The sequence below is a fragment of the Bufo gargarizans genome, chromosome 1 (assembly GCF_014858855.1).
Source record: "Bufo gargarizans isolate SCDJY-AF-19 chromosome 1, ASM1485885v1, whole genome shotgun sequence".
Classification (NCBI taxonomy): domain Eukaryota; kingdom Metazoa; phylum Chordata; class Amphibia; order Anura; family Bufonidae; genus Bufo; species Bufo gargarizans.
In genome coordinates, this window is record NC_058080.1 from 220,958,687 (window position 1) to 220,986,483 (window position 27,797).

The 27,797-nt window shown below is 47.3% G+C and overlaps 1 protein-coding gene across 1 annotated transcript; it reads right to left on the bottom strand.

Moving 5' to 3' along the window:
- Nucleotides 1-8: 8 nt before the first annotated feature.
- Nucleotides 9-27,797, bottom strand: LARP7 (La ribonucleoprotein 7, transcriptional regulator). Its single transcript, XM_044305972.1, has 5 exons — nt 27,623-27,797; nt 26,952-27,052; nt 26,289-26,448; nt 3,157-3,248; nt 9-311 (listed from the first exon to the last, which is right to left on the bottom strand). The coding sequence occupies exons 1-5, from the start codon at nt 27,708-27,710 to the stop codon at nt 231-233; spliced, it is 522 nt and encodes a 173-aa protein (XP_044161907.1). The 5' UTR covers nt 27,711-27,797; the 3' UTR covers nt 9-230.

The following is a 27,797-nucleotide window of genomic DNA, read 5'->3' on the forward strand; positions in this document are numbered from 1 at the left end:
CTTAAAAGTACATTTCAAATATGTATTTTATTATAAAAACAATGTTTCAATTCAGCTTAACGCAAAAAGGTCATATGCTGGGCTTCCTAACACTGATGTACAAAGTTGTGACAACTGGATTAGAGCATCCAATATAGAATATCAATCTTTAAAAGGAAATGCATAGTACAGTTTACAAATGTAGGCTTTAACAAAAGGGGAAAAAAATAAGAATGTACAATTCCAGTAACTCAAGGCTCCTCAAGGAATCGGATGTGCTTGCTTGCCTCCTGCGATTTGATAAGCCTCATGTTTTCACCTTTGGCAACAAGCTGCGAAAAATAAATCTAGTTAGAATATAAACTAAGACATGACATTAGTACAATACAGAAATCAAGTGGTTAAGAACCCCCCTCCATATATTTATATTGGGAGATGGAAGGCCAGGCTGTAATATACTGTATTTATGGCGCGGACTTTAGCTGGCTACTCAAGTGATTGGGCAGCAAAATGTTGGGTTGGGTATGCCTGCAGGGGACCTCGATGAGAAGACAGAAGCGTTTTCACCATCTCTGTCTTCTCCATTCTCTCATACACAACGCTATGTATAGCAGTGAGGCAGTGTCCGGTCACATGATCACAGGGACGCCGGTTTGAGGAGGCCACTGTAGTTATTACCTTACCTTAGACCTGTGTAACCAGGTGTAAGGTAATAACTGTTTAAATAGACACGTGTTCAATAGTGATTATCAGATGAGATGAACAATGAATGTTATTGGCAGTTAGAGGGGGTGTGTTCTTATATGTGGGGTATATATGTAGGCAACGATGTGATGTCATTAGGCTTAACAAAGGCTGTGATTCAGCCGACACGTTGCTGTTTTTACTTGTCTGGGGGTTGCAATAAAAGTTTGGAAGATGTGAGATGCTGCCGATGCCATTTCTTTTCTACATTTACTATCCTCAGGATAGGTCATAAATATCAGATCGGCTGGGGTCCGACAACCGGCACCCCCGCCGATCAGCTGTTTACAGAAGAGGCGTGCGCCGTGCCAGCGCTGCCTCCGCTTCATTGTTTACCTATTCGCCGTTGCATCTGCAGTGGTGAGCAGGTGTAATTACACCTGTTCACCACTGCAGATGGGCATGTATATTTTTTTTTTATAATGTTTTATTCTTATTTTTCTTTTTATGATACAAAATCGAAATACAATTTGACAATACAAAGTCTGAGTACCTCTATACAAACTCTACCAAAACAGTCTTTATAATAAATTCTGAGTCACTATAAATAGAAACATTACAAGAAAAATAAAATAACCTGTTCTGTTTTGGAGGGTTACCAAACTCCCCAATAAACTCCATAGTGCTTTTACTCAGACCTCTCATTGTCTGTTCAATTTAACTTCTCTTGAATCAACCACCCCCTCCCATGTATAATTTATTAATTTTAGCATTTTTTTTTTTATTAAGGGAAGGATACAGCCGTTTCACTGTGTGATAAAAACTTTGAGGGAGATATAAAGACTGGCATAAAGGAAAACTCTTAATTGCCCATAGCAACCAATCAGATTGAGCCTCTCATTTTCCAAAGGAGCTCTGACAATCTGATTGGCTGCTATGGGCAATTAAGCCAGTTTTCCTATGCACCAGTCCTGATAAATCTCCCCTTTATTGTATAGGTCGTTACAATGCAACAGTGCAAAAAAAAAAAATTATATATAAAAAATGTGCATTTTTCTAGTTGAGTTTTTTAAAGCAATAAATATATATATTTTTTTTTTTTACTATTTTGTATCTTCCTAGGTCTTTGATTAAGTCTATAATGCTTTGAAATACATGGTATTCCAAAACATTATCGCCTATACTAACAGGCTAATTATTAAGCCATGCCTCCGACACAGATTACAGGCAAATGCTTATGGCAGGCCTGTGCACTGTAGACCCTCAGCTGCCAAAGTACAGCATCAGTTCCCTCTCTCATGTCATGGGTTTCAAGTTGCTGGGGTAACAGCGGTAACGGTCTCCCTTGCCGAAGTCACATCTTTATTAGTCTCAGATCAGTGGGTTACAGAGGGTCTTCACAAAACTGCTGACAGTGCTAGATAAATAAAAGGAATAAAGTAATCTAAAACCATGGTTGATAGGTCAGGCAACTTGCATGACTGAGAAAAACAAGTTTTAATCGCCCCGACGCTGTGGTCAGAAGTGCCCCAGGCAGCTCCCCACCTCTGCTCTGGGTGATGGCTCTAGCAGTTTCCTGGCTAGACACTAGAGCTGCAGGAGAGATGAGGGACTGGGCAGTGTTCAGAGAGCCCTGGACACTTCACATGAAGACTGCCTAGGGCATTTCTGACTGCAGCAAGCATGACCATCAACCAACATATGTTAAAACTACTTCACCTGTCTATCACTGTCAGCAGTTTTGATGGATTTAAACTGCTGACAGACTCCTGTTAATAAGGTTGTCCACTTTGTATGATTTTTCCAGTGGCCTACTACTAAGACTACAGGTATTATAAAAACAGAGAGATTGTTTGCTCTCCACTCTGGTACATAGGTACCCCCTTCTATTTCCTCCATCTCACTTTATCCAAAATAGAACACCTTTTTTCATATGTTTAATATAAAGCAGCACAAAGTAAGGCTTCCTTCACACTTGCGTTCGGGGTTCCGCTTGCGAGTTCCGTTTGAAGGCTCTCACAAGCGGCCCCGAACGGATCCGTACATCCCCAATGCATTCTGAGTGGATAAGGATCCGCTCAGAATGCATCAGTATGGCTCTGTTTCGCCTCCGTTCCGCTCAGGAGGCGGACACCCAAACGCTGCTTGCAGCATTTTAGTGTCCGCCTGGCCGTGCAGAGCCAAACGGTTCCGCCCAGACTTACAATGTAAGTCAATGGGGACGGATCAGTTTGACGTTGACACAATATGGTGCAATTTCAAACGGATCCGTCCTCCATTGACTTTCAATGCAAAGTCAGGACGGAGCCGTCTGACTAACAATTAGACTTAGATTTTTTTTCTGAAATCTAATGCAGACGGATCCGTTCTGAACGGATGCCATTGTTTGCATTATAGGTGCGGATCCGTCTGTGCAGATACCAGACGGATCCGCTCCGAATGCAAGTGTGAAAGTTGCCTAAACCTTATCTGCAAAGAATCAATCAATTCTACCTTTTGAGTACCACGTATCTTTTCACGAGGTCTGTTTAATTTTGCTTGTCTGTCTACCAAGATCTTCTGCCAGTATCTCTGCTCACCATCTCCTGTAAAAATCAGCATAATTAAAAAGACAAAGAAATAAATGTAAAAAATAAAATAAAAAATAATACACAATATTTAGCTGATTTACAACAAAGGTGCTGTTGAAAACCGCATTCAGAACCTCCGTAATGTATTTCACAAGGCTTTCAGGTGTCTATGACAGAAAGAACATTGTAGTCTGCATTACTATTCTAGTCATCAAAAATACGTTAAGGAAGCTATCAAAACCAGTATACTTGTATTTGATATCCTACAACTCGGGACAATAATAAAAACGAAAAGAACATATATTACCATAGGAACACAGTATTAGGCTACTTTCACACTGCCGTTTCAGGGTCCACCTGTGAGATCCATTTCAAAGCTCTCACAAGTGGCCCCAAACGGATCAGTTTAGCCCCAATGCATTCTGAATGGATGTGGATCCATTCAGAATGCATCAGTTTGGCTCCGTTCCGCCTCCATTCCGCTCTGGAGGAAGACACCAAAACGCTGCTTGCAGCGTTTGTGTCCGTCTAGCGGTGCGGAGCCATACAGATCCGTCCTGACTTACAATGTAAGTCAATGGGGACGGATCCGTCTACATTGACACAATATTGTTGTAATTGTAAACAGATCCGTCCCCTATTGACTTTCAATGTAAAGTCAGGACGGATCCGTTTGATTTACACTTAGACTTTTTTAGACTAAGTGTATGCAGACTGAACGGATACCATCATTTGCATTTATAGGTGCGGATCAGTCTGTACAGATACCAGACGGATCCGCACCTAGCGCAGGTGTGAAAGTAGCCTTACACAGCTTAAGACTGATGATTCTTGTAAGAGGATGAACAAAGCACAACTAGTAAAGACTCTGTTCAGACCTTGTTTTTAACCTTCAAATGCCTGACGTATATACGCTAAATGTAAATAGAGTGTAAATATATGTGTATTTGCAAATTTTTTTGAAACTATATTTGAAGGCGTAGTTGATGGAAGACAATAGGCAACATAGGCGGCTGTATTCCACACTTCCTGACCATATCTTCATTGTATAAGATGAAATTACAATGCCTTCGGCCTTTCTCCCAGAAGTCCTTTCACTCACATCCACCATCTAAACAGATTATATGAACTAATAAATGTTGATGCTCCATCTCTCCAGCAGCTCACTCCTCTCTCTCCCACCTCCATAGTCTTCTATGGGCAGCATGTAACCTGATCCCTTGATATGCTCAGGATAGGTCATCGATATCTGATTGGCTGTGGTCCGACTCCTGGCACACCTGCCGATCAACTGTTGAAGAGTAGGCACATGTACAAGCACTGCCTTCTCTTCATTGTTTACCTGCTCGCAGTCGCAATTGCAGCGGTGAGCAGGTGTAATTACACCTAAGCGGTCTCATTCACTTCTATGGGATAGCTCCTTCCTATACACTTGAATAGGAGGGAGCCATCACATTGAAGTGAATGGGACAGCCTAATTGTAGTTATACTTGCTCACCACTGCGGTTGCAACGGCAAGCAGGTAAACAATGAAGAGAAGGCAGTGCTCATACAAGCGCCGCCTTCTCTTCAAACAGTTGATCGGTGGGTGTGTCAAGGAGTCGGACCCCAGCTAATCAGATATTGATGACCTATCCTTAGGATAGGTCATCAATATTAAAGTGGACACTAAACCATGAAAAACAAGAGAAAAAAAAACCATAAACTTGCAAAGTAATGTTGGGCTATAACCATTTCTACATGGACATCGGCTAGATGCTAGAGATAAGTTTTTGCAGATTTCCTGCAGTTGCTCGATGACCGCTAGCACATCTACAATACCCAGTCCCCATAGCTCTCTGTGCTTTTATTGTGTAAAAAAACTGATTTGATATACACTCGCCTAAAGAATTATTAGGAACACCATACTAATACAGTGTTGGATCCCCTTTTGCCTTCAGAACTGCCTTAATTCTACATGGCATTGATTCAACAAGGTGCTGATCGCATTCTTTAGAAATGTTGGCCCATATTGATAGGATAGCATCTTGCAGTTGATGGAGATTTGAGGGATGCACATCCAGGGCACGAAGCTCCCGTTCCACCACATCCCAAAGATGCTCTATTGGGTTGAGATCTGGTGACTGTGGGGGCCATTTTAGTACAGTGAACTCATTGTCATGTTCAAGAAACCAATTTGAAATGATTCGAGCTTTGTGACATGGTGCATTATCCTGCTGGAAGTAGCCATCAGAGGATGGGTACATGGTGGTCATGAAGGGATGGACATGGTCAGAAACAATGCTCAGGTAGCCCGTGGCATTTAAACGATGGCCAATTGGCACTAAGGGGCCTAAAGTGTGCCCAGAAAACATCCCCCACACCATTACACCACCACCAGCCTGCACAGTGGTAACAAGGCATGATGGATACATGTTCTCATTCTGTTTACGCCAAATTCGGACTCTACCATTTGAATGTCTCAACAGAAATCGAGACTCAGACCAGGCATCATTTTTCCAGTCTTCAACAGTCCAATTTTGGTGAGCTCGTGCAAATTGTAGCCTCTTTTTCCTATTTGTAGTGGAGATGAGTGGTACCCGGTGGGGTCTTCTGCTGTTGTAGCCCATCCGCCTCAAGGTTGTGCGTGTTGTGGCTTCACAAATGCTTTGCTGCATACCTCGGTTGTAACGAGTGGTTATTTCAGTCAACGTTGCTCTTCTATCAGCTTGAATCAGTCGGCCCATTCTCCTCTGACCTCTAGCATCAACAAGGCATTTTTGCCCACAGGACTGACGCATACTGGATGTTTTTCCCTTTTCACACCATTCTTTGTAAACCCTAGAAATGGTTGTGCGTGAAAATCTCAGTAACTGAGCAGATTGGGTAAATACTCAGACCAGCCCATCTGGCACCAAGAACCATGCTCAAAATTGCTTAAATCACCTTTCTTTCCCATTCTGACATTCAGTTTAGAGTTCAGGAGATTGTCTTGACCAGGACCACAACCCTACATGCATTGAAGCAACTGCCATGTGATTGGTTGACTAGATAATCGCATTAATAAAAAAAAGAACAGGTGTTCCTAATAATTCTTTAGGTGAGTGTATATGCAAATTAACATTAAAAAAAAAAAAAAAAAAGAGTCATTTTCAAGCTCTGACTCATCGCAGATTAATTTTGCATATGCATCAAATCTGTGTTTTTACACAGGATTGATCATGAAACATTACAGAGCAGTCCCAAGGGTGGGCATTAACCCCATAGGGACACAGCCTTATTTCACCTTAAGGACCAGGCCATTTTTTGCAAATCTGACCAGTGTCACTTTAAGTGCACATAACTTTAAAACGCTTTGACTTATCCAGGCCGTTCTGAGATTGTTTTTTCGTCACATATTGTACTTCATGACAGTGGTAAAATGAAGTCAAAAAAATTTTTTTTTTTGCACAAAATAATACATAATTTACCCCAAAATTGCAAAAATTAGCAAATTTCAAAGTTTCAGTTTCTCTACTTCTGTAATACATAGTAATACCCCCAAAAATTGTGATGACTTTACATTCCCCATATGTCTACTTCATGTTTGTAGCATTTTGGGAATGATATTTTATTTTTTGGGGATGTTACAAGGCTTAGAAGTTTAGAAGCAAATTTTGAAATTTTTCAGAAATCTTCAAAATCCCACTTTTTATGGACCAGTTCAGGTTTGAAGTCATATTGTGAGGCTTAGATAATAGAAACCTCCCAAAAATGACCCCATCTAAGAAACTACACCCCTCAAGGTATTCAAAACTGATTTTACATACGTCGTTAACCCTTTAGGTGTTGCACAAGAGTTATTGGCAAATGGGGAAGAAATTTGAGAATTTCATTTTTTTGTCTAATTTTCCATTTTAACCCATTTTTTCCACTAACAAAGCAAGGGTTAACAGCCAAACAAGACTGTATCTTTATTGCCCTGACTCTGCCGTTTACAGAAACACCCAATATGTGGCCGTAAACTACTGTACGGCCACACAGCGGGGCGTAGAGTGAAAGGTGCGCCGTATGGTTTTTGGAAGGCTGATTTTTATGGACTGGTTTATTTACACCATGTCCCATTTGAAGCCCCCTGATGCACCCCTGGAGTAGAAACTCCCTAAAAGTGACCCCATCTAAGAAAGTACACCCCTCAAGGTATTCAAAACTGATTTTATATACGTCGTTAACCCTTTAGGTGTTGCGCAAGAGTTATTGACAAATGGGGATGAAATTTGAGAATTAGATTTTTTTGTCTAATTTTCCATTTTAACCCATTTTTTCCACTAACAAAGCAAGGGTTAACAGCCAAACAAGACTGTATCTTTATTGCCCTGACTCTGCCGTTTACAGAAACACCCAATATGTGGCCGTAAACTACTGTACGGCCACACAGCGGGGCGTAGAGGGAAAGGTGCGCCGTTTGGTTTTTGGAGGGCTGATTTTTATGGACCGGTTTATTTACACCGTGTCCTGTTTCAACCCCCCTGGAGTAGAAACTCCCTAAGGCTACTTTCACACTAGCGTTCGGGCGGATCCGTTCTGAACGGATCCGCTCATAATAATGCAGACGGAGGCTCCGTTCAGAACGGATCCGTCTGCATTATATTAGCAAAAAAAAGCTAAGTGTGAAAATAGCCTGGGACGGATCCGTCCAGACTTTCAATGTAAAGTCAATGGGGGACGGATCCGCTTGAAGATTGAGCCACATTGTGGCATCTTCAAACGGATCCGTCCCCATTGACTTACATTGAAAGTCTGGACGGATCCGCACGCCTCCGAACGGCCAGGCGGACACCCGAACGCAGCAAGCAGCGTTCAGCTGTCCGCCTGTCCGTGCGGAGGCGAGCGGAGCGGAGGCTGAACGCCGCCAGACTGATGCAGTCTGAGCGGATCCGCCTCCATTCAGACTGCATCAGGGCTGGACGGCTGCGTTCGGGTCCGCTCGTGAGCTCCTTCAAACGGAGCTCACGAACGGAAACCCGAACGCTAGTGTGAAAGTAGCCTAAAAGTGACCCCATTTTGGAAACTATGGGATAAGGTGGCATTATTTGGGGGACTATTTTTAGGGTACATATGATTTTTGGTTGCTCTATATTACATTTTTGTGAGGCAAGGTTACCAAAAATTGAGATTCTGAAATTTCATCTCCATTTGCCATTAACTGTTGAGGAACACCTAAAGGGTTAATAAAGTTTGTATAATCAGTTTTGAATACCTTGAGGGGTGTAGTTTCTTAGATGGGGTCACTTTTAGGGAGTTTTTACTCTAGGGGGGCATCAGGGGGGCTTCAAAAGGGACATGGTGTCAATAAAAAAGGCCATCAAAATCGGCCTTCCAGAAACCATGTCGGTCCTTTCCTTTTGCGGCCTCCCTTTTACTGATACAGCAGTTTACGACCACAAATATGGCATTTCTGTAAACTGCAGTATCAGGGTAATAAATATTAACTTTTGTTTGGTTGTTAACCCTCGTTTTGTTACCGAAAAAAACGGATTGAAATGAAAAAGTGCCAAAAATGGAGTTTTTGGCACCGTTTTCATTATTTTTTTTAACCGTGTTAATCTGGGGGGTTGGGTCATGGGATATTTTTATAGAGGAGATTCTTACGGACGCGGCGATACCTAATAAGTCTACTTTTTTTTATAATTATTTAGGTTTTTGACTATATTATCCTTTTTGATACCCAAACATTTTTTTGGTATCTCTAAAGTCTAGGTGTCATTTTTTTTATTTATTTTTTATCTGATTATCTTATGTGGGGGCTCATTTTTTGCGGGACGAGCTGACGGTTTTTCTGGCACTATTTTGGGGGCTATATGACTTTTTGATCGCTTGCTATTAAATTTTTTGTTATGTTTGGTGACAAAAAAAAATCTTTTTTTGCACTTTTTTTTTTTTTTTGGACCGTGTTAATCTGGGGGGGGTTGGATCATGAGGTATTTTTATAGAGGAGATTATTACCGACGCGGCGATACCTAATAAGTCTACTTTTAATAAATTATAGTTTTTTTGGGTGTCTCAAGTCTGAGAACCCTTTTTTTTTTTATCCCATGTCAGTCCTAAATTGGGATATAAATTTAGTACTCCATGGAAGTGTGATACTCCCTGAAGCAACCAATAATGCAGAGGCCCGGATGATCGGGGCACGGTGTCACATTGAGTTGTGGTGTCCTTCCGTATCCCCCTCCTGTGACACACTCTGCACCTTTTTTGGGTTCGTCCCTTCTTTCCAGTATGGGGGACCACACCTGGAAAGTGTTGGCCAGGGACGATCCGGGCGCCTGCAGTTCCCGAGGTACTCCGGCCTGCTCTTTCCCGGTCCGAAAAGATCAGGTCTTTGAGGACTGCCTCATAGAATTGGAGGAATGTCCCTGTGCTGCCAGCGCTTCGGGATAGTACAAAAGAGTTGTACATGGCAACCTGCACCAAGTAGACCGCAACTTTTTTGTACCATGCCCGGGTTTTGCGCATGGCGTTATATGGCTTGAGGACTTGATCAGAGAGATCAACTCCTCCCATATACCGATTGTAGGCGACGATACAATCGGGCTTGAGGACCGTTGCCGCGGTACCTCGCACAGGGACAGGGGTGATGCCGTTACCATGAATTGTGGACAGCATAAGGACATCCCTCTTGTCCTTATACCTGACCAGCAACAGGTTTCCAGTGGTAAGGGCACGGGTCTCACCCCTGGGGATAGGTACCTGGAGGGGGAGGGCAGGGAGGCCGCGTTGATTTTTCCGCACGGTCCCACAAGCGAACGTGGATCTGGCGGCAAGGGACTGGAACAAGGGGATACTGGTATAAAAGTTATCCACGTAAAGGTGGTAACCCTTATCCAGCAGTGGGAACATAAGGTCCCACACAAGTTTCCCGGTAACACCCAGAGTGGGGGGACATTCTGGGGGTTGAATCCGGGAATCTCGCCCCTCGTATATACGAAATTTGTAAGTGTACCCTGAGGTACTCTCACAAATTTTGTATAGCTTCACGCCATACCTCGCTCGCTTGGTGGGCACATACTGGCGGAAAATGAGTCTCCCCTTGAACGCAATGAGAGACTCATCAACCGCGACCTCTCTTCCAGGTACATAGGCCTCCATGAATTTGGCCCCAAAGTGATCGATGACCGGCCGTATCTTGTACAGACGGTCATGGGCAGGATCACCTCGGGGGGGACATGCTGCATTATCGGAATAATGCAGACATTTCCGAATGGCCTCAAACCGGGAGCGTGTCATGGCTGTACTGTAAAGTGGGGTCTGGTATAGGACGTCCCCACTCCAGTACAGCCTGACACTGGGTTTCTTGACCAGGCCCATATGCAGCACGAGGCCCCAAAATGTCCTCATTTCGGCTGCACTGACCGGCGTCCAGCCACCGGGCCTGGCCAAAAAGGAGCCCGGGTGTTGAGCGACGAACTGTTGGGCGTACAGATTCGTCTGCTCCACCATCAGATTTACCAGTGGGTCACTGAAAAAATGACGAAAAAAGTCATATTCAGTGTAGCCCACTGTGGAAATCTGGATTCCTGATTGGCCTACAAAATCAGGAATCACGGGCTCGTATCGCTCTGGGCTACACCAGACAAATTCACCGGCAGGGTGCTCCGGTGGATTTAACTGGTGGGCCGGGAAACCAGTACGAGCCCCAGAGCTGCTCGTACTAGGCTGGGCCACAGGGTCCCTAACATGGCGGTCCCCTTGCTCCGCCTGGCGGCGTCTCCGCCGCCTTGGGGGCTCATCATCATCGCTAGATGATGAGGAGGATGCGGATGACAACAGGAATGTGGGGTCATCCTCATCCTCACTGGGACTCTCGGATTCGGAGGCAAGCTGGGCGTATGCCTCCTCGGCCGAGAACGTCCGGCGGGCCATAGGGGAGTGTGTGTCTGCGTGTATATGTGCGTGTGTGTAACTCTTTATTTTGTGTGCGTGTGTGTGGGGGCACGGGTGTTCACGAACTCACCCTAAAACTAAAAAAATAAACTGACTAAAAAAAAGGCCAAAAAATGTGGAAAAAAAAAATTCAAAACCGCTGATCAACCGTCCGAAGTTGATCAGCGGTGGGGTGTGCGATGCGCTAACAGTGGCCGGACACTAAGAGTGCCGGCCACTGTCAGCGTACACAAAAAAAAATAAAAAAATCCTGCACCCCAAAAAAGTGTGTGGGGGGGGGGGGGGGGGGGGGGGGCAAGTGGCAGCACCCCTGGGGGGTCTAGGGTCACACAGCTGTGCTGTGGACCCCAGACACCCTAACTAGGGTGATGCAATGAAAAGTGAAAAAAACTAACTTTCCCTTTTTTTCCCTGCCTAACCCAAACTTTCCCTAGCTGTCCCTATGTACCTGATGGGGGGTGCTGGTGGCAGAGATCGGGTCCTGGGGGCACAGATCGGGTGCAGGCAGCGGCAGCAGACACGTGCAGGCAGCTCCTCTCTCCTCCGGCTCCGGAACACAAAAGGAGGAGGAGAGGAGCGCCTGCCTCTTTTGAATCTGCCGCCGGACCGCCCACTGACCAATCAGAAAGCGATCCTGAGTGGTGATGTCACCATCACCACTCAGGATCGCTGGATGGTGATTGGTGGAGTGAAATCACACCACCATCACCATCCTGTTCCGGGTTATCGGGTCTTCAGAGACCCGAATAACCCGGAAACGCAGAAAACCGCAGGTCTGAATTGACCTGCGGTTTTCTGCGATCGCCGACATGGGGGGGTCACAGGACCCCCCGGCGCATTTGCCCCAGGTGCCTGCTCAATGATTTGAGCAGGCACCGGGTTCCGATCACCGCCCGCCGAGCGGCGGTGATCGGAACCATTCATGACGTACCGGTACGTCATGTGTCCTTAAGTACCAGGACATCATGACGTACCGGTACGTCATGTGTCCTTAAGAGGTTAAAAAAACAAAACAAAACAAAAAAAACAGAACCGCCGTCTGCAAAACTCTACACCCCAGAGAAGCATCAGAAGACACAAAGGTGTGTACTCTGTAAAATTTAGAAAAAAGTATGCAAAGACGACAAGGTAGCCGGTTTGCATACCTGAAGGGCCAAAGCCCCATGATGCACTGCCCAAGCAGAATGAGCAGTAACCCGGACGCAGTACGCTTCCACAATGGCCAAACGAATCCATCGGGAAAAGGAGATTTTTGTATAACTTACCAGTTAAATCTCTTTCTCGCTCTTCCTTGGGGGACACAGACCTTGGGTATAGCTCAGCTCCCTAGGAGGCGTGACACTAAGTAAAACTGTTAAGCCCCTCCTCCATCAGCTATACCCTCAGCCTGGAGATAGAGGCTACCAGTTGCGTGTCCAAGTAGTGAAAGGATAACAACCAATAACGGAAACAACCAGCCAGCAACCCAACGGGGCGCCAGACCATAACCCTGTAACCAAACACAGAAGGGTGGGTGCTGTGTCCCCCAAGGAAGAGCGAGAAAGAGATTTAACTGGTAAGTTATACAAAAATCTCCTTTTCTCGCCCATTTTCCTTGGGGGACACAGACATTGGGACGTTCAAGAGCAGTCCAAGAAGGGAGGGACCACAAACCCAAGGCGGAACACCACCAGAGCATCAGGAAACCGCTGCCTGCAAAACCAGGCGGCCCAAAGCAGCATCCGCTGATGCATGCGTATGCACCCTATAGAACTTTGTGAAAGTGTGCAGAGAGGACCAAGTGGCTGCTTTGCACAACTGTTCAGCCGAGGCCCGATGCCTCTGCGCCCAGGAAGCTCCGACTGCTCTGGTGGAATGAGCAGTGATGCCGAAAGGCGGAGGTCTGCCCTTGGCTCGATAAGCCTCAGACACCGCCAGTTTAATGAAACGGGCAATAGCCACCTTGGAGACCGCCAACCCTTTGCGCGAACCCTCCGGAACCACAAACAGGGAGTCCGTGCGCCGAAAGGACCCGGTGACCTCCAAGTAAATCCTCAACGCCCTGACCACATCCAGACGGTGCAGTTCCCGTTCTCTGGGGTGGGAAGGAGAGGGACAGAGCGACGGAAGGACGATGTCCTCATTGATGTGAAAGGCGGAGACCACCTTTGGCAGGAAAGTCGGGACAGGCTGAAGCACAACCTTATCCTGGTGGAAGATCAGGAAAGGTTTGGAGCAAGAAAGAGCCGCTAACTCCGACACCCGTCGGAGAGACGTGACGGCCACAAGAAAGATGACCTTGCAGGACAGAAGGCGAAGGGAGACCTCCCGTAAAGGCTCGAAGGGGGCTGATTGGAGCGCCGAGAGCACCACATTCAGGTCCCAGGAAGGAACTGGAGGGCGGTACGGCGGAACAGAGTGAGCCACCCCTTGTAAGAAGGTCTTAATTGGCCCTAGAGGGGCCAGGGGACGCTGGAGAAGAATAGACAGCGCCGAAATCTGACCCTTCAGAGAACTGAGGCACAGCCCCAGGTCCAGACCCGACTGGAGGAAGGACAGGATTGTGGGAAGAGAAAACCGGAGAGGTGGGATGCTCCGGGACTCACAGAACCCCAGATAAGACCTCCAAACCAGATAGTAGATCCTAGAGGATACGGGCTTACGAGCACGGATCATGGTGCGGACTACGTCCGCGGAGAAACCCAGTCGCGTTAAGACGGCGGTCTCAATAGCCACGCCGTCAAACGTAGCGAGCCTAAATGCTCGTGGAAGATCGGTCCCTGAGAGAGAAGGTCTTCCCTGGAGGGCAGTGGCCACGGTGCGTCTGCCAACAGCAACATTAGGTCGGCGTACCAAGACCGGCGGGGCCAATCCGGGGCGATTAGAATCGCGGGGACACCCTCTGCCGCGATCCTCCGAAGAACCCGTGGCAGGAGGGGAAAAGGAGGAAAGACGTACAGAAGGGAGAATTCGCGCCACGGAAGGACGAGCGCGTCGGCGCCGTATGCCTTCGGGTCCCGTGCCCTGGCCAGGTATAGGGGGACCTTGTGGTTGAATTTGGAGGCCATGAGGTCCACGTCGGGGCGACCCCAGCGAAGACAAAGGGCTTCGAACACCTCTGGGTGCAGGGACCATTCTCCCGGGTCGATGATGGACCGGCTGAGGAAATCCGCCGCCCAGATGTCCACCCCCGGGATGTAAATCGCAGATAAGGCCGGCACGTGCGTCTCCGCCCAGAGGAGAATGAGGGTCACCTCTTGCAGCGCTGCGAGTGCCTCCCTGATGGTTTATGTATGCCACAGCCGTGGCATTGTCCGATTGTATCCGAACAGGGTGGCCCCTCAGCAGATGGGTCCAGTGTCTGAGGGACAGAAGAATCGCCCTCAGTTCCAGAATATTGATTGGAAGTCTGGACTCCGATAGAGACCAAACGCCCTGGATGGACCGGGGAGGGAAAACCCCCCCCCCCACCCCCGTAAGCTGGCATCTGTGGTAATCACCAGCCAGTTCAGTGGAAGGAAGGACTTCCCCCTTAGAGGGATATGCAACCACCAGCCGAGGGAAGCCCGAGCCAGGGGAGGCAGAAGAAAGGTCCTGTCCAGACTCCTCGGTGATTTGTCCCAGGCCGACAGAATTGCCCTCTGAAAGGTGCGGGATCGGAATTGTGCGAACGGCACCGCTTCGAAACAGGCAACCATCTTTCCCAACAACCGCATGCTGGATCTGAGGGAAGGGCGGTGATGACGGAGGAGACTGCGAACCGACCCGCGAAGGGCCAGACGCTTGTCCGACGGAAGGCGGACCTCCGCCAACTCTGAATCCAGGAGCATCCCCAAGAAGATCAGCCGTCTGGAGGGGGTAAGGGAAGATTTGGGGTGGTTGATAATCCAACCGAACCGCGTCAGGGTCTCCAGAGTGAGTTCCACACTGCGGGATGTCTGAGAGAAGGAGGGTGCCTTGACCAGGACGTCGTCCAAGTATGGGAGAAGAAAAACACTTCTTGAACGTAGAAGGGCCAAGACAGGGGCCAGGACCTTGGTGAACACTCGAGGAGCCGTCGCCAGACCAAAGGGAAGGGCGACGAATTGGAAGTGATCGTCCCCCACCGCGAAGCGCAGGAAGCGGTGATGACATGGAGCAACCGGAACGTGGAGGTATGCATCCTGAATGTCGATTGAGGCCATGAAATCCCCTCTTTCCAGGGAGGTCACTGCGGACCTGAGAGACTCCATCCGGAATCACTGCAGTCGGAGAAAACGGTTCAGGCGTTTTAGGTCCAAGATCGGACGCACTGAGCCTTCCTTCTTGGGAACCACAAAGAGGTTCGAGTAGAACCCCCTGAACCTTTCCGTCGGAGGCACGGGGGCGACGACACCCTTGTCCATTAGAGAGTGAATGGCCGCGAAGAAGGCGGCCACTCGTACGGGATCTCGCGGAGGACGGGATCGGAAGAAACGGTCTGGCGGAATGGACGCAAATTCGATTTTGTATCCGCAAGATACAATCTCGAGCGCCCATGCGTCTGAGATGTGGGCCCGCCATACGTTCCTGAATAGGAGAAGGCGGCCCCCCACCCGGGTGGGTGGGGGCGCACCTTCAGGCAGAGGGCTGCTGGCCTGTGGGAGCCCGTGCAGGCTGGGACTTGCGCCAGGTAGGTTGCGTCCGAAAAAACGGCTTCTTGCGTCTATCCTGGGCTGGGCCAGAGGAAGAAGAACTGGCCGCGGGTCTAGACCCGGTGGGCTTGCGAAAGGACTGAAAACGGGACGAACCAGCGCGACCACGGGAGGCGCCCATTGGCCTGGACTGGGGGAGGTGAGTACTCTTCCCACCCGTGGCCTCTGATATAAGTTCGTCCAGACGGGTTCCGAACAGGCGGGAACCCGTGAATGGTAGGCCGGCCAAAGAGCGTTTGGAAGCGCGTCCGCCGCCCAAACCTTCAGCCAGAGTTCCCTCCTGACAGAAACTGCCAGGGCAGAGGAACGGGCAATGAGGGCACCCGCATCAAGGGAGGCCTCACAGACGAATTTTCCGGCCTGAACAATTAGTTGGGCTAAGGAACGGAGGTCCTGAACAGGGACGTCCGACCCTAACTCCCGTTCCAGTTGCAAACCCCATTCAGAGACCGCTTTGCCAACCCAGGCGGAGGCAAAGACCGGTCTAAGGGCCGAACCAGAGGCAGTAAATATGGCCTTGGAGAGGGATTCCGTACGACGGTCCTCAACAGACTGGAGGGAAGATCCGTCCTGTACAGGAATAGTAGTGCTTTTGGACAGGCGAGCCACGGGAGGATCAACCTTAGGCGGGGATGTCCACGTTGTCACAGAATCCGCTGGAAAGGGATAACAAATGTCCAGCTTTTTGGGTGTAATAAAGCGGACGTTAGGCGAGTCCAAGCCTTGGATACCACAGAAGAAAAATCAGCGTGTATGGGAAAAACCTTGGAGGCCTGTTTGGGGCGGAGAAAGGACACGCCGGCCTGTTCAGAGCTGGGGGGGTCATCGTGTAGCTGAAAGGTATCACGGATGCTAGTGACAAGATGCCCCACCGCGGACGCCAATTTGGACGGAAGCTCTGAGTCCATGTCCACGTCCGAATCCGCCAGTTCTCCCTCAGAAAGCGTATCCCTTTGAGAGGATAGACTTGACTGAGCTCGCACGCATGGCGGAGAGAGCGAAGCATCTGGAGAAGATGTGCGCTCAACCCTTGAACGTTTCCGAGTATGCCGGGCCCTGGAAGATTCGCTGGGAGGCAGGGAACCAGTGGGGGCGGCAGAAACGGTAGTCCCAGCGGGTGCGACAGGGATTGTGGCAGCCTGCGGGAGAGGCGGTCTATCCACGAGACGGCCCACTACGTGTGTAAGGCTTTCCACCGCCTGAGACAGAGACCTAGCCCAGTCAGGGGGTTCAGAGGCACCGGGGGGCGCAGCAGGAAGCGGGCCCTGCACCGGGGCCTGACATGCAAGGCAATGCGGCTCAGATTGCCCACGCGGAAAAAGTTCCTTACAGGCGGTACAGGCATGGTACCAGGGTTTGGGGGCACCTGTGGGATCTGACATGCTGAAGTGTGGTTGTACTCTAATATAGAGACCACAAAGGGTTATAGCAGCTATGACCAGGAGGGTTAGGAGAGGGTTAACTGTCCTACCAGTGCCTCAGAAGAACGTCAGGAGATGGCCCAGATCAGCAGCAGCAGAGAAGCAGTGAACAGCAGTGAGCAGCAGAGAGCGCCCACAGAAGCCGAGCGATGTACACAGGAGGTTAGAGTCCCGCACCGTGTCCCAGCTTCCTGTCAGGAGTGAGGAAGCGCGGGAAACCTCAGCAGAAAGCGCGGGGAACAAGCTCCGCCCCCTCCAGCGCTTGAAATGTCTCCTGTGAAGGAGAACGTAGCTCCGCCCCCAAAATGGGGCGCGTAAGCCCCGCCCCCTGCCAGGAACGCTAAGCCCCGCCCCCCGTTCTCGGAACGGAGCGGGCGGCGGCGGGAAGAAGAGAAAAATGGAGTCAGCCCCGAATGAGGGGGGGGGGGGGGGGGAGAGAAAGATAGCAGCGTGGGGGGGGGGAACGGCGTGGGGGTGCTGAGGATGCTGCTGTGCTGCATTGTCCTGCAGCGACCACGGGTGCCCCCCTTACCCAGAGGGGTAGATGCTGCAGATAGGGACGGGGTATGGGCTGGAATAGCCATCTCACCGTCCGACGTCTTCACCCTCAGTCCTTTCCAGCAGGGTCGCCCCTTCAGCCACTGGCACCGCAGTGGCAGGAAGCTGGAAGAGGGGCTTGGCGTGCGGGCGACCCCCTAGCTGGCGGGATGTAGGGGAGCCATTGCTGCCCAGATCCTCCTATTGCTTCTGTGGGGGAGGCAGCAGTGCAGATAAGTTGGCACTGGCGCAGCTCAACCCCGGGAGAGCAGAGAGGTCTAATGCGTCTCTGGTATCCCTAGGAAAAAATAAAATAACAAAATTAGAAGGAAAAGTAAAAATAACAAGGAGAAAACAGCCCTGCAGTAGCAGGGAGTGTCTTGCCTCCTTGGACACTAAGCTAAAACTGGTAGCCTCTATCTCCAGGCTGAGGGTATAGCTGATGGAGGAGGGGCTTAACAGTTTTACTTAGTGTCACGCCTCCTAGGGAGCTGAGCTATACCCAAGGTCTGTGTCCCCCAAGGAAAATGGGCGAGAAATGGAAGTTTTAGACGCAGCCAGCCTCACCTCGACCCCTCTGGAATGACGAACAGGGAATCGGTCCGGTGGAAAGATGATGTCTGAGACAGATAGATGTGAACGGCCTGCACCAAATCCAGAGTATGGAGCGACGGCTCACGAGGATGAGACGGGTCCAGACAAAATGAAGGGAGAATGATCTCTTCATTGAGATGGAATGCCGACACAACCTTTGGAAGGAAAGACTGAACAGGGGGAAAGACTACTTTCAAGAAAGGCGACCAGCAGGAAAGAGCCGCGAGTTCCGACACCCTACGGATGGAAGCGATTGCCACCAAAAAGGCCACCTTGTAGGATAGGAAGCAATGCAAAGGAGGAATGGCCCCTGGATAGAGCGCAATGCGCACCGGAGGCTTCTCCATCCCCCCCAACCCCACTCCCGAAAGGAGAAAGACGTATGGAGGGGACAATGCCTCCATGGGGAACACAGTGAAGGTAACCTGCAAAGGGGAGGGAGTAGGAAGGAGGGGAGCAAACTTCTTTTTTTTTTGTGGGGGGGATAGTCACCTGGTCACCATCTTCATTGTGTGGCCCCTTGGGGAGGGCCGCTACACCAGAAACAGAAAGCACTTGTAGTGGGCGGCCGTGGTGATCCAAAGGCTGGCAGGATGCAGAGGCTTTAAGAACATATGGACCTCGACTTTTGGAGACCGAGAAGGAGCAGCAGGATTGGGGGATCCCCTGGTCTCCCGTATGGGAATGCAGGCAGCTAGGACCGACTGAAATCCCGCTAGAAGGAAAGAAAAATTAAAAATAAAAAAGGGAAAAAATTTGCAGACCTGCAAAGCAGGGAGGTCTGCCTCCTTCAGACACTAAGCTAAAACTGATTTAGCTTAATCCCTGTAGGAAGGGTAAAGCTGAAGGAAGGAACTCACACTTTTGTGCTTAGTGTCCGCCGCCTAGTAGCAACAGCTATACCCATGGTCAAGCCTGTGTCCCCCAATGATACGGATGAGAAACTGGGGAATAGGCTGATCTGGCATTCTGCTGTCTGGGAAAGCTGAGTAATAACCTTATTGGGCAGTGATGGAGAATACTGGTTATATAAACTACTAACAATGTAGCCCTGATACACTGAGTGACTATCATATAGTACCAGGACAATATAATCTGTTAATACCAATTCCTCTGGTCAGTGCTATCACTGAGCTGTTCGAGGACCCTGAATGGCAGGACGGTCTAGCTAGATGAAAGGATTTATTACTGCATAACTAGGGAAATTTGGAATTCAACGGTCTGGAATAGCTGGATAAAAACCTCTGTAATTGAAGTCACACTTCATACATAAAATTTCACTGGTATAACTGATATATGGTATACGTTCCACCTATCAAAATCAAATCACTGTCGTTTGGAACGCTACATTTCTGTTAAAACTGTTACTTTATTAATCAGAAAAACAAAAGGGAAGGGGGACTAACCTATATTAAAATTCTAGGACACCATCCATTCAGTATAGGGTCGATATGAGGACCTATAAGCCGCATACACGGTAAATGCAGCTGCGGATGGGGTCACTAGAAATGCCGCAGGCTAGTGCTATACTGCAAGTGAAAGCAGAGGGCCATGGGGCCGTGCTAATTGATTCCACAGAAGTAAGCACTAAGGTGCGGTCAGTGTGCTCTGAATCACTACCAGCTCATGGATCCCTCGACTAAAGTTATGGATAGACTAATCCAGTGATAAACATCTGCCTGCAGAAGCCGATCTCAATTGAATCCATCCGTTCATGTGAAACGGATGTCTAAGAATCGGCCCTGCAGACACGAATCACTGGATCTAAGCTAAGCTGGGTGAAACAGGCAGATCTGGATTGCTGTTGCTCATCTAACTGCAGAGGGCTGAGAACCGCAGACCTCAACTGCAGTGTGAGCGCAAAGCAGATACAAATGAACATTGATTCATCCCCACACCACACTCAACGCGTTTCGCCATAAGGCTCGTCAGGAGCGTGTATCTGTGGTTCGCAGGATAAATATTCAAAGCTGCTGAGCCTCCATTACAGAGGCTGCAGCTGTAAGTACGAGGTGGCCGAACGCGGCCGCTCAGGTGCACAGAATATTCTCAGTGATAAAATCATGTTATCGTGTGCTGGAATCAAATCCTACTGAGATGTTCAGGAGGCAATTGAAGGACCTCTTGGACACAGCACACGATCATGCCCTTATCAGTAGATCTGAATTTGAGTTTTTGTTTCCCAAACATCCCCAGATCCCTTGTTTCTATGGGTTACCCAAGGTGCACAAGGGACTTACCCCCTTAAAGGGACGTCCTATTGTGTCAGGGACTGGGAGTTTGACACATCCAATCAGTACATACGTGGATAGGATTTTACGACCATTTGCGGAGTCCCTATCCTCGTATGTACGTGATTCTATGGATGTAATCAAAAAATTGGAAGGAATACATCTTGGTGAGAACGTTATGCTGGCCAGCCTGGATGTTGAGGCCTTGTACAGCTCCATACCCCATGATAGGGGGTGTGGAGTTGTGGCCTCTTTCCTTAGTCAACGTGGCACCCATTGCTGGCAGCATAACGAATTTATTCTTGAACTAATGAAATTTATCCTTGAGCACAACTGTTTTATCTTTGATCATCGCATGTACCACCAGCTCAGGGGAGTGGCGATGGGGAGCCCCTGTGCCCCGACCTTCGCCAATCTCTACCTGGGCTGGTGGGAACGTGAAGTTGTGTTCGCGGATAATCAGAGAAGGGCTGACCACATTAATTTGTGGTTACGCTTCATCGATGATGTATTGATTTTATGGTCTGGGAGTGTTGAGGACTTCAATCAGTTTGTTTCAGACCTGAACATAAACACTATGGGATTATTTTTTACATCAGAGATCCAGGAATCTCAAATCAACTTTCTGGATTTAACCATCTTCAGGGACAGGATGGGCAATATTGGCACACGGCTGTTCCGCAAGGAGACTGCAACAAACAGCCTCCTTAGTTGGGACAGTTGCCACCCCCTGCCCCTGAAGAGGGGAATTCCAAAAGGGCAATACCTTCGGGTAAGGCGTAACTGCTCCAGTATGTCGGATTTCAGAACGGCATCCAGTGATCTACGAACCAGATTTAGGAGTAGGGGGTACCCACAACATGTACTAACTAAAGCGTACCAGCATTCACTGGCACAAAACCGGGATGCCCTCCTTACCCCTAGGTCGGGATCGGCTGGAATGGACCAGTTGCGCATCATAGCCACATATGATGAAGCACACAACACAGTGCGTGACTTGCTGACGACCTACTGGGGTATTCTTAAATCAGACCCAGATATTGGGGATATGATAGGCGATGTACCTCTAATCACGTACAGACGTGGACGTAGTTTGAGAGATCGCCTGGTGCACAGCTTTTTTCAGGGCCCGACTACATCCACATGGCTGAGTACCAACCTCAAAGGGACCTTCCGCTGTGGCAGCTGCGTGGCTTGCCCTGCAATCCAGACTGGCGCTACATTTATCTGTAGCGTCACTGAACAGAGATTTACTATCAGATCATTTGTCAATTGCAAAACAAGAGGCCTGGTATATTTGGCCACTTGTGTTTGCGGAAAGCAATATGTGGGTAAAACCACAAGAGAATTCCGTAGAAGAATAGCAGAACATCTAAATGACATCCGCAAAGGGGCAGATACCCCGATTGCTAGACACATATCGACCATGCACAACGGTGATGTGGATGTCATCAAATTTCAGGCTGTGGAGGTGGTCAGAAGAGCGCCAAGAGGAGGCGACTTTGATAGGCGGTTATTGCAAAAAGAGACACAGTGGATTTACCGCCTATGTGCGCTCCAGCCCCAGGGACTAAATGAGTATAATTCCTTTGTGTGTTTTCTCTAGATCCCTGGAGCTGAGGTGCAACGGGGGAACATTAGGGGTGATGACATACTGCCCACGATCCGTGTGTCTCAGCGGCATGGACTACTAATGACTCTATGTCATTAGATCACCTAGGCAATTGAGGGGGCTAGGAGATACCAGGGGTGTGATAGTGTAATTATTGGTTGTGGATTACTTATACCACATTATACCATACACTGCCCCTTTAAATCAGCCTGATCACAGTATTGCCGTCTAGTAAAAATGCTGCTGGGTCCTTCCTGACCCTCCTGTATTGTCTCCACCACCACCGATTGATGTCCTCAACTAATTAAATAAATAAAAATAAAAAATAAATAAATAAAAATTAAATAAAATACAATGTAGTTCATACCACTTCATGATCCCTGTCCCGATCGGAGCTATACAAACGTTGCCAGGGTAGTAAGTCGCCGTATATATTTACTCTAACTTTAATGTAGAATGTTATTACATTCATCTGGGCCGGTCTCATCGAGGGGGCGGCACAATGGGGGCGGGATGGATGATGCGGCGATGCCGTGCCTCCTGCGTCCTCATTGGCCGTTCTGCAGGCGGGGCTCAGTTGAGGGGAGGAGGACTCTCCTCATATTCTGTGCACCTGAGCGGCCGCGTTCGGCCACCTCGTACTTACAGCTGCAGCCTCTGTAATGGAGGCTCAGCAGCTTTGAATATTTATCCTGCGAACCACAGATACACGCTCCTGACGAGCCTTATGGCGAAACGCGTTGAGTGTGGTGTGGGGATGAATCAATGTTCATTTGTATCTGCTTTGCGCTCACACTGCAGTTGAGGTCTGCGGTTCTCAGCCCTCTGCAGTTAGATGAGCAACAGCAATCCAGATCTGCCTGTTTCACCCAGCTTAGCTTAGATCCAGTGATTCGTGTCTGCAGGGCCGATTCTTAGACATCCGTTTCACATGAACGGATGGATTCAATTGAGATCGGCTTCTGCAGGCAGATGTTTATCACTGGATTAGTCTATCCATAACTTTAGTCGAGGGATCCATGAGCTGGTAGTGATTCAGAGCACACTGACCGCACCTTAGTGCTTACTTCTGTGGAATCAATTAGCACGGCCCCATGGCCCTCTGCTTTCACTTGCAGTATAGCACTAGCCTGCGGCATTTCTAGTGACCCCATCCGCAGCTGCATTTACCGTGTATGCGGCTTATAGGTCCTCATATCGACCCTATACTGAATGGATGGTGTCCTAGAATTTTAATATAGGTTAGTCCCCCTTCCCTTTTGTTTTTCTGATTAATAAAGTAACAGTTTTAACAGAAATGTAGCGTTCCAAACGACAGTGATTCACACTTCATACATACATTCAGCATACACTACATTAATACATATAGTACCAGGGGCAAGCATGAGTATTGGTATTACTGGTACTATGGCTATTGGCTGGTACTATACATGTACTACAGCTGGTAATATGGCTGGCCAGCCATCTGCTCCCAAACCTCCTGGTTCATGCACACTAGCATCAGAAGGGGAGAGGGAGAAGACGTGGCTTCAGTGTAAGAAAAGAATACACTGCTTTTCTGTTTTACTTTTCATGGTCTGCAATAGTGATATCTGACAAAACAAGAAAAAGAAAGATTGCTAGGTTTTGTTGGTTGTTTTTTGTTTGGATTCTGTGTTTAGTGTTCCTTTAAGGATGAATGTTCAGTGCAGGAGGCAGAGAAAGGGCCCATGGGCCATAAAGCATTTTTCTGATAACATATACAGACGTGGACAAAATTGTTGGTACCCTTTGGTCAATGAAAGAAAAAGTCACAATGGTCACAGAAATAACTTTAATCTGACAAAAGTAATAATAAATTAAAATTCTATAAATGTTAACCAATGAAAGTCAGACATTGTTTTTCAACCATGCTTCAACAGAATTATGTAAAAAAATAAACTCATGAAACAGGCATGGACAAAAATGATGGTACCCCTAGAAAACACAGAACATAATGTGACCAAAGGGACATGTTAATTCAAGGTGTGTCCACTAATTAGCATCACAGGTGTCTACAACCTTGTAATCAGCCATTGGGCCTATATATATGGCTCCAGGTAATCACTGTGTTGTTTGGTGATATGGTGTGTACCACACTCGACATGGACCAGAGGAAGCAAAGGAAAGAGCTGTCTCAAGAGATCAGAAAGAAAATTATAGACAAGCATGTTAAAGGTAAAGGCTATAAGACCATCTCCAAGCAACTAGATGTTCCTGTGAGTACAGTTGCACATATTATTCATAAGTTTAAGATCCATGGGACTGTAGCCAACCTCCCTGGACGTGGCCGCAGGAGGAAAATTGATGACAAATCTAAGAGACGGATAATCCGAATGGTAACAAAAGAGCCTAGAAAGACTTCTAAAGAGATTCAAGGTGAACTTCATGCTCAAGGAACATCAGTGTCAGATCGCACCATCCGTCGTTGTTTGAGCCAAAGTGGACTACATGGGAGACGACCAAGGAGGACACCATTGTTGAAAACGAATCATAAAAAAGCAAGACTGGAATATGCCAAACTACATGTTGACAAGCCACAAAGCTTCTGGGAGAATGTCCTGTGGACAGATGAGACAAAAATCGAAGTTTTTGCCAAGGCACATCAGCTGTATGTTCACAGACGAAAAAATGAAGCATATCAAGAAAAGAACACTGTCCCTACTGTGAAACATGGAGGAGGCTCTGTTATGTTCTGGGGCTGCTTTGCTGCGTCTGGCACAGGGTGTCTTGAATCTGTGCAGGGTACAATGAAATCTCAAGACTATCAAGGAATTCTAGAGAGAAATGTACTAGCCAGTGTCAGAAAGCTTGGTCTCAGTCGCAGGTCATGGGTCTTGCAACAGGACAATGACCCAAAACACACCGCTAAAAACACCCAAGAATGGCTAAGAGGAAAAAATTGGACTATTCTAAAGTGGCCTTCTATGAGCCCTGACCTCAATCCTATTGAGCATCTTTGGAAGGAGCTGAAACATGCAGTCTGGAAAAGGCACCCTTCAAACCGGACACAACTGGAGCAGTTTGCTCATGAGGAGTGGGCCAAAATACCTGCTGAGAGGTGCAGATGTCTCATTGACAGTTACAGGAAGCGTTTGATTGCAGTGATTGCCTCAAAAGGTTGCGCAACAAAATATTAAGTTAGGGGTACCATCATTTTTGTCCATGCCTGTTTCATGAGTTTATTTTTTTACATAATTCTGTTGAAGCATGGTTGAAAAACAATGTCTGACTTTCATTGGTTAACATTTATAGAATTTTAATTTATTATTACTTTTGTCAGATTAAAGTTATTTCTGTGACCATTGTGACTTTTTCTTTCATTGACCAAAGGGTACCAACAATTTTGTCCACGTCTGTATTTGATCTATCCTCTGGAGAGGTCATCAGCATCTGATCAGCAGGGGTCTGAAACCTGGGACCTCCTCCGATCAGCTGATTGAGAAGGCGGTAGCGCTCCAGAAGTGCCGCTGCCTTCTCTCTGTTTACCACAGGCCCAGTGAAATAACAACTAGTATCACTGGCCTGGGGGATGCGGCTAAGCCCTGTTCACTTGAATGGAGCTTAGCAAAAAAACAAAATCATTATTTACCTATGAAGTCCTTTGCTGCTTTAGTACCGCCTCTCCAGTGGTATCCACTTATGTAATTTACATTACCACTGCAGCCAATCACCGCGCCCACTGTGGCAGGACCGGTGGGGAACACTAAAGTAACTGGCACTGGAGGACTTAACTGGCAAATAATGCTTATAATTTATACTGTACCATTTCCTGCTATTGCTCAAGTTTCTGAAAATCCTTATTTTCTGCTAAAATAGTCACACTCATATAAACTGTCTGTGTCAAATTCATTCTTAAAATACAAATCTATTACTACAATATATGAACAGAGATAGCAATGCAACCTGTGAAAAAGCCACCAGAGTCATCCCACCATCAATCCTAGGTCTCCGCTGCTACATCACGATATGAACCACACACACACATAGCAAGCTGTCCGTGTACGTTTGTTTTTATATTTGGCGGGTATTTTATAGCCTGGTTACTGAAGCTACATTTACAGTGTGTCAACCAGCCAAGTACTTACCTGAAAGGATCTGCATTTTCCAGTTATGCTTTCTCTGCACTTCTGGGCAGGAATCAAGAACTGCTTGGGCACCTTCAGGGGTTTTAAAACGAACATGACACTCTGTATCTCCTTCCAGCATATCTACATATGCCACTTCAGAGACCCCAGACAAAGCATCCTATAGGAAAGAAGAGATGTGTTACTTCATTTCACATTTCATAGCTAGAGTAGCCAGAGCATGACTGGAGTGATTAGGCAACTATTATAATAATGAGGCAGATTTACTAAAATGGAAGCTTAATATGCCAGTATTAGTAAAATGTCTGCTGAAGTAAGATGTGCCCTATTTATAAATGCATAATTCAGCTATAATGCACACCGGTTTCTGGCATAAATGATAGTATATATTTCAATAAAAAAAAAAATAATATGTTTTTCAACATTGTGATTTTTAATGAGCTTTTATGAACATCTGAAAAAATAAAAAATAAATAAAAAAAATGAATGAAAGAAAGAAAGAAAGAAAAGGCTACAAGAAAGCAAGACCTACAAATGTAAAGACTGCTAGGCTCCTTTTGACGGCAGTTACCCACATGGCCTCACATATGTTTGTGTTTTGTGTGTATACTACTACTAACATATACAAATAAGAATAAATTGAAAGCTGCAAAAAATATTTACTTTAACATGCTGGCGATTTGGAAATGGTTCCAAACTGGTGATCTTCACAATAACCCCACAGACAAACTGCGGTCCAAGTGTTTCGTTCTTCACCATATTAACTAAAAAAAAACAGAAGAAAACAAAACGGAGTCATGATGAAATGAGCAAGTTTAGAAGATATGAATGTGGTCCTCGATCCACATCCAAACGCACTGCAAAAAAGTAGTGCATGCACTACTTTTCTGCAGTGCGGAGGCATGGACAGAAAACCCAAGGAAGCACTCTGTAGTGCTTCCAATCCGTGCCTCTGTTCCACACCGCACTGTATCATTGGGATTGAGGACTCATTCAAGTGAATGGGTCTGCATCTGATATGGTGCTCAAATATTGTGGACCCCAAGGATGTGCAAAGCTGATAAAACTGAAAACCTGAGAGAGAACTACCCTGACCTCAGGGGAGTGTGTTGCAAGAGAGCATCAGCTTCATAAATAAGACAAGAAGGATTTCAGTTTCTCTATTTTGCATGTTTACCCATTAAAGTGACAAAACCAGATACTGAGCAGCAAAGAGATGACATGAAGCAGCACGGAGGACATTGTTTTAGGTAAATGAATTCACTTGTAAAATTATTTCATTAATGTATTTTTTAAGAAAAAAAAAAAAAGCTTAAAAAGTAAAAACTGTTCACCGTCTTTCACACTTGAGTTCTGTTTTGCTGCTTCAACCTCCATCGAATCATTATTTCTTCCCCTTATCGACTTTTTTAGGGCAGACATGCTAGCTCTTTGCAGGGTCAAATACTCAGCCTTCAGATCTAACCATTCTTGCCTGTAGAGAATACAGATACGCAAGTTACTAGACAA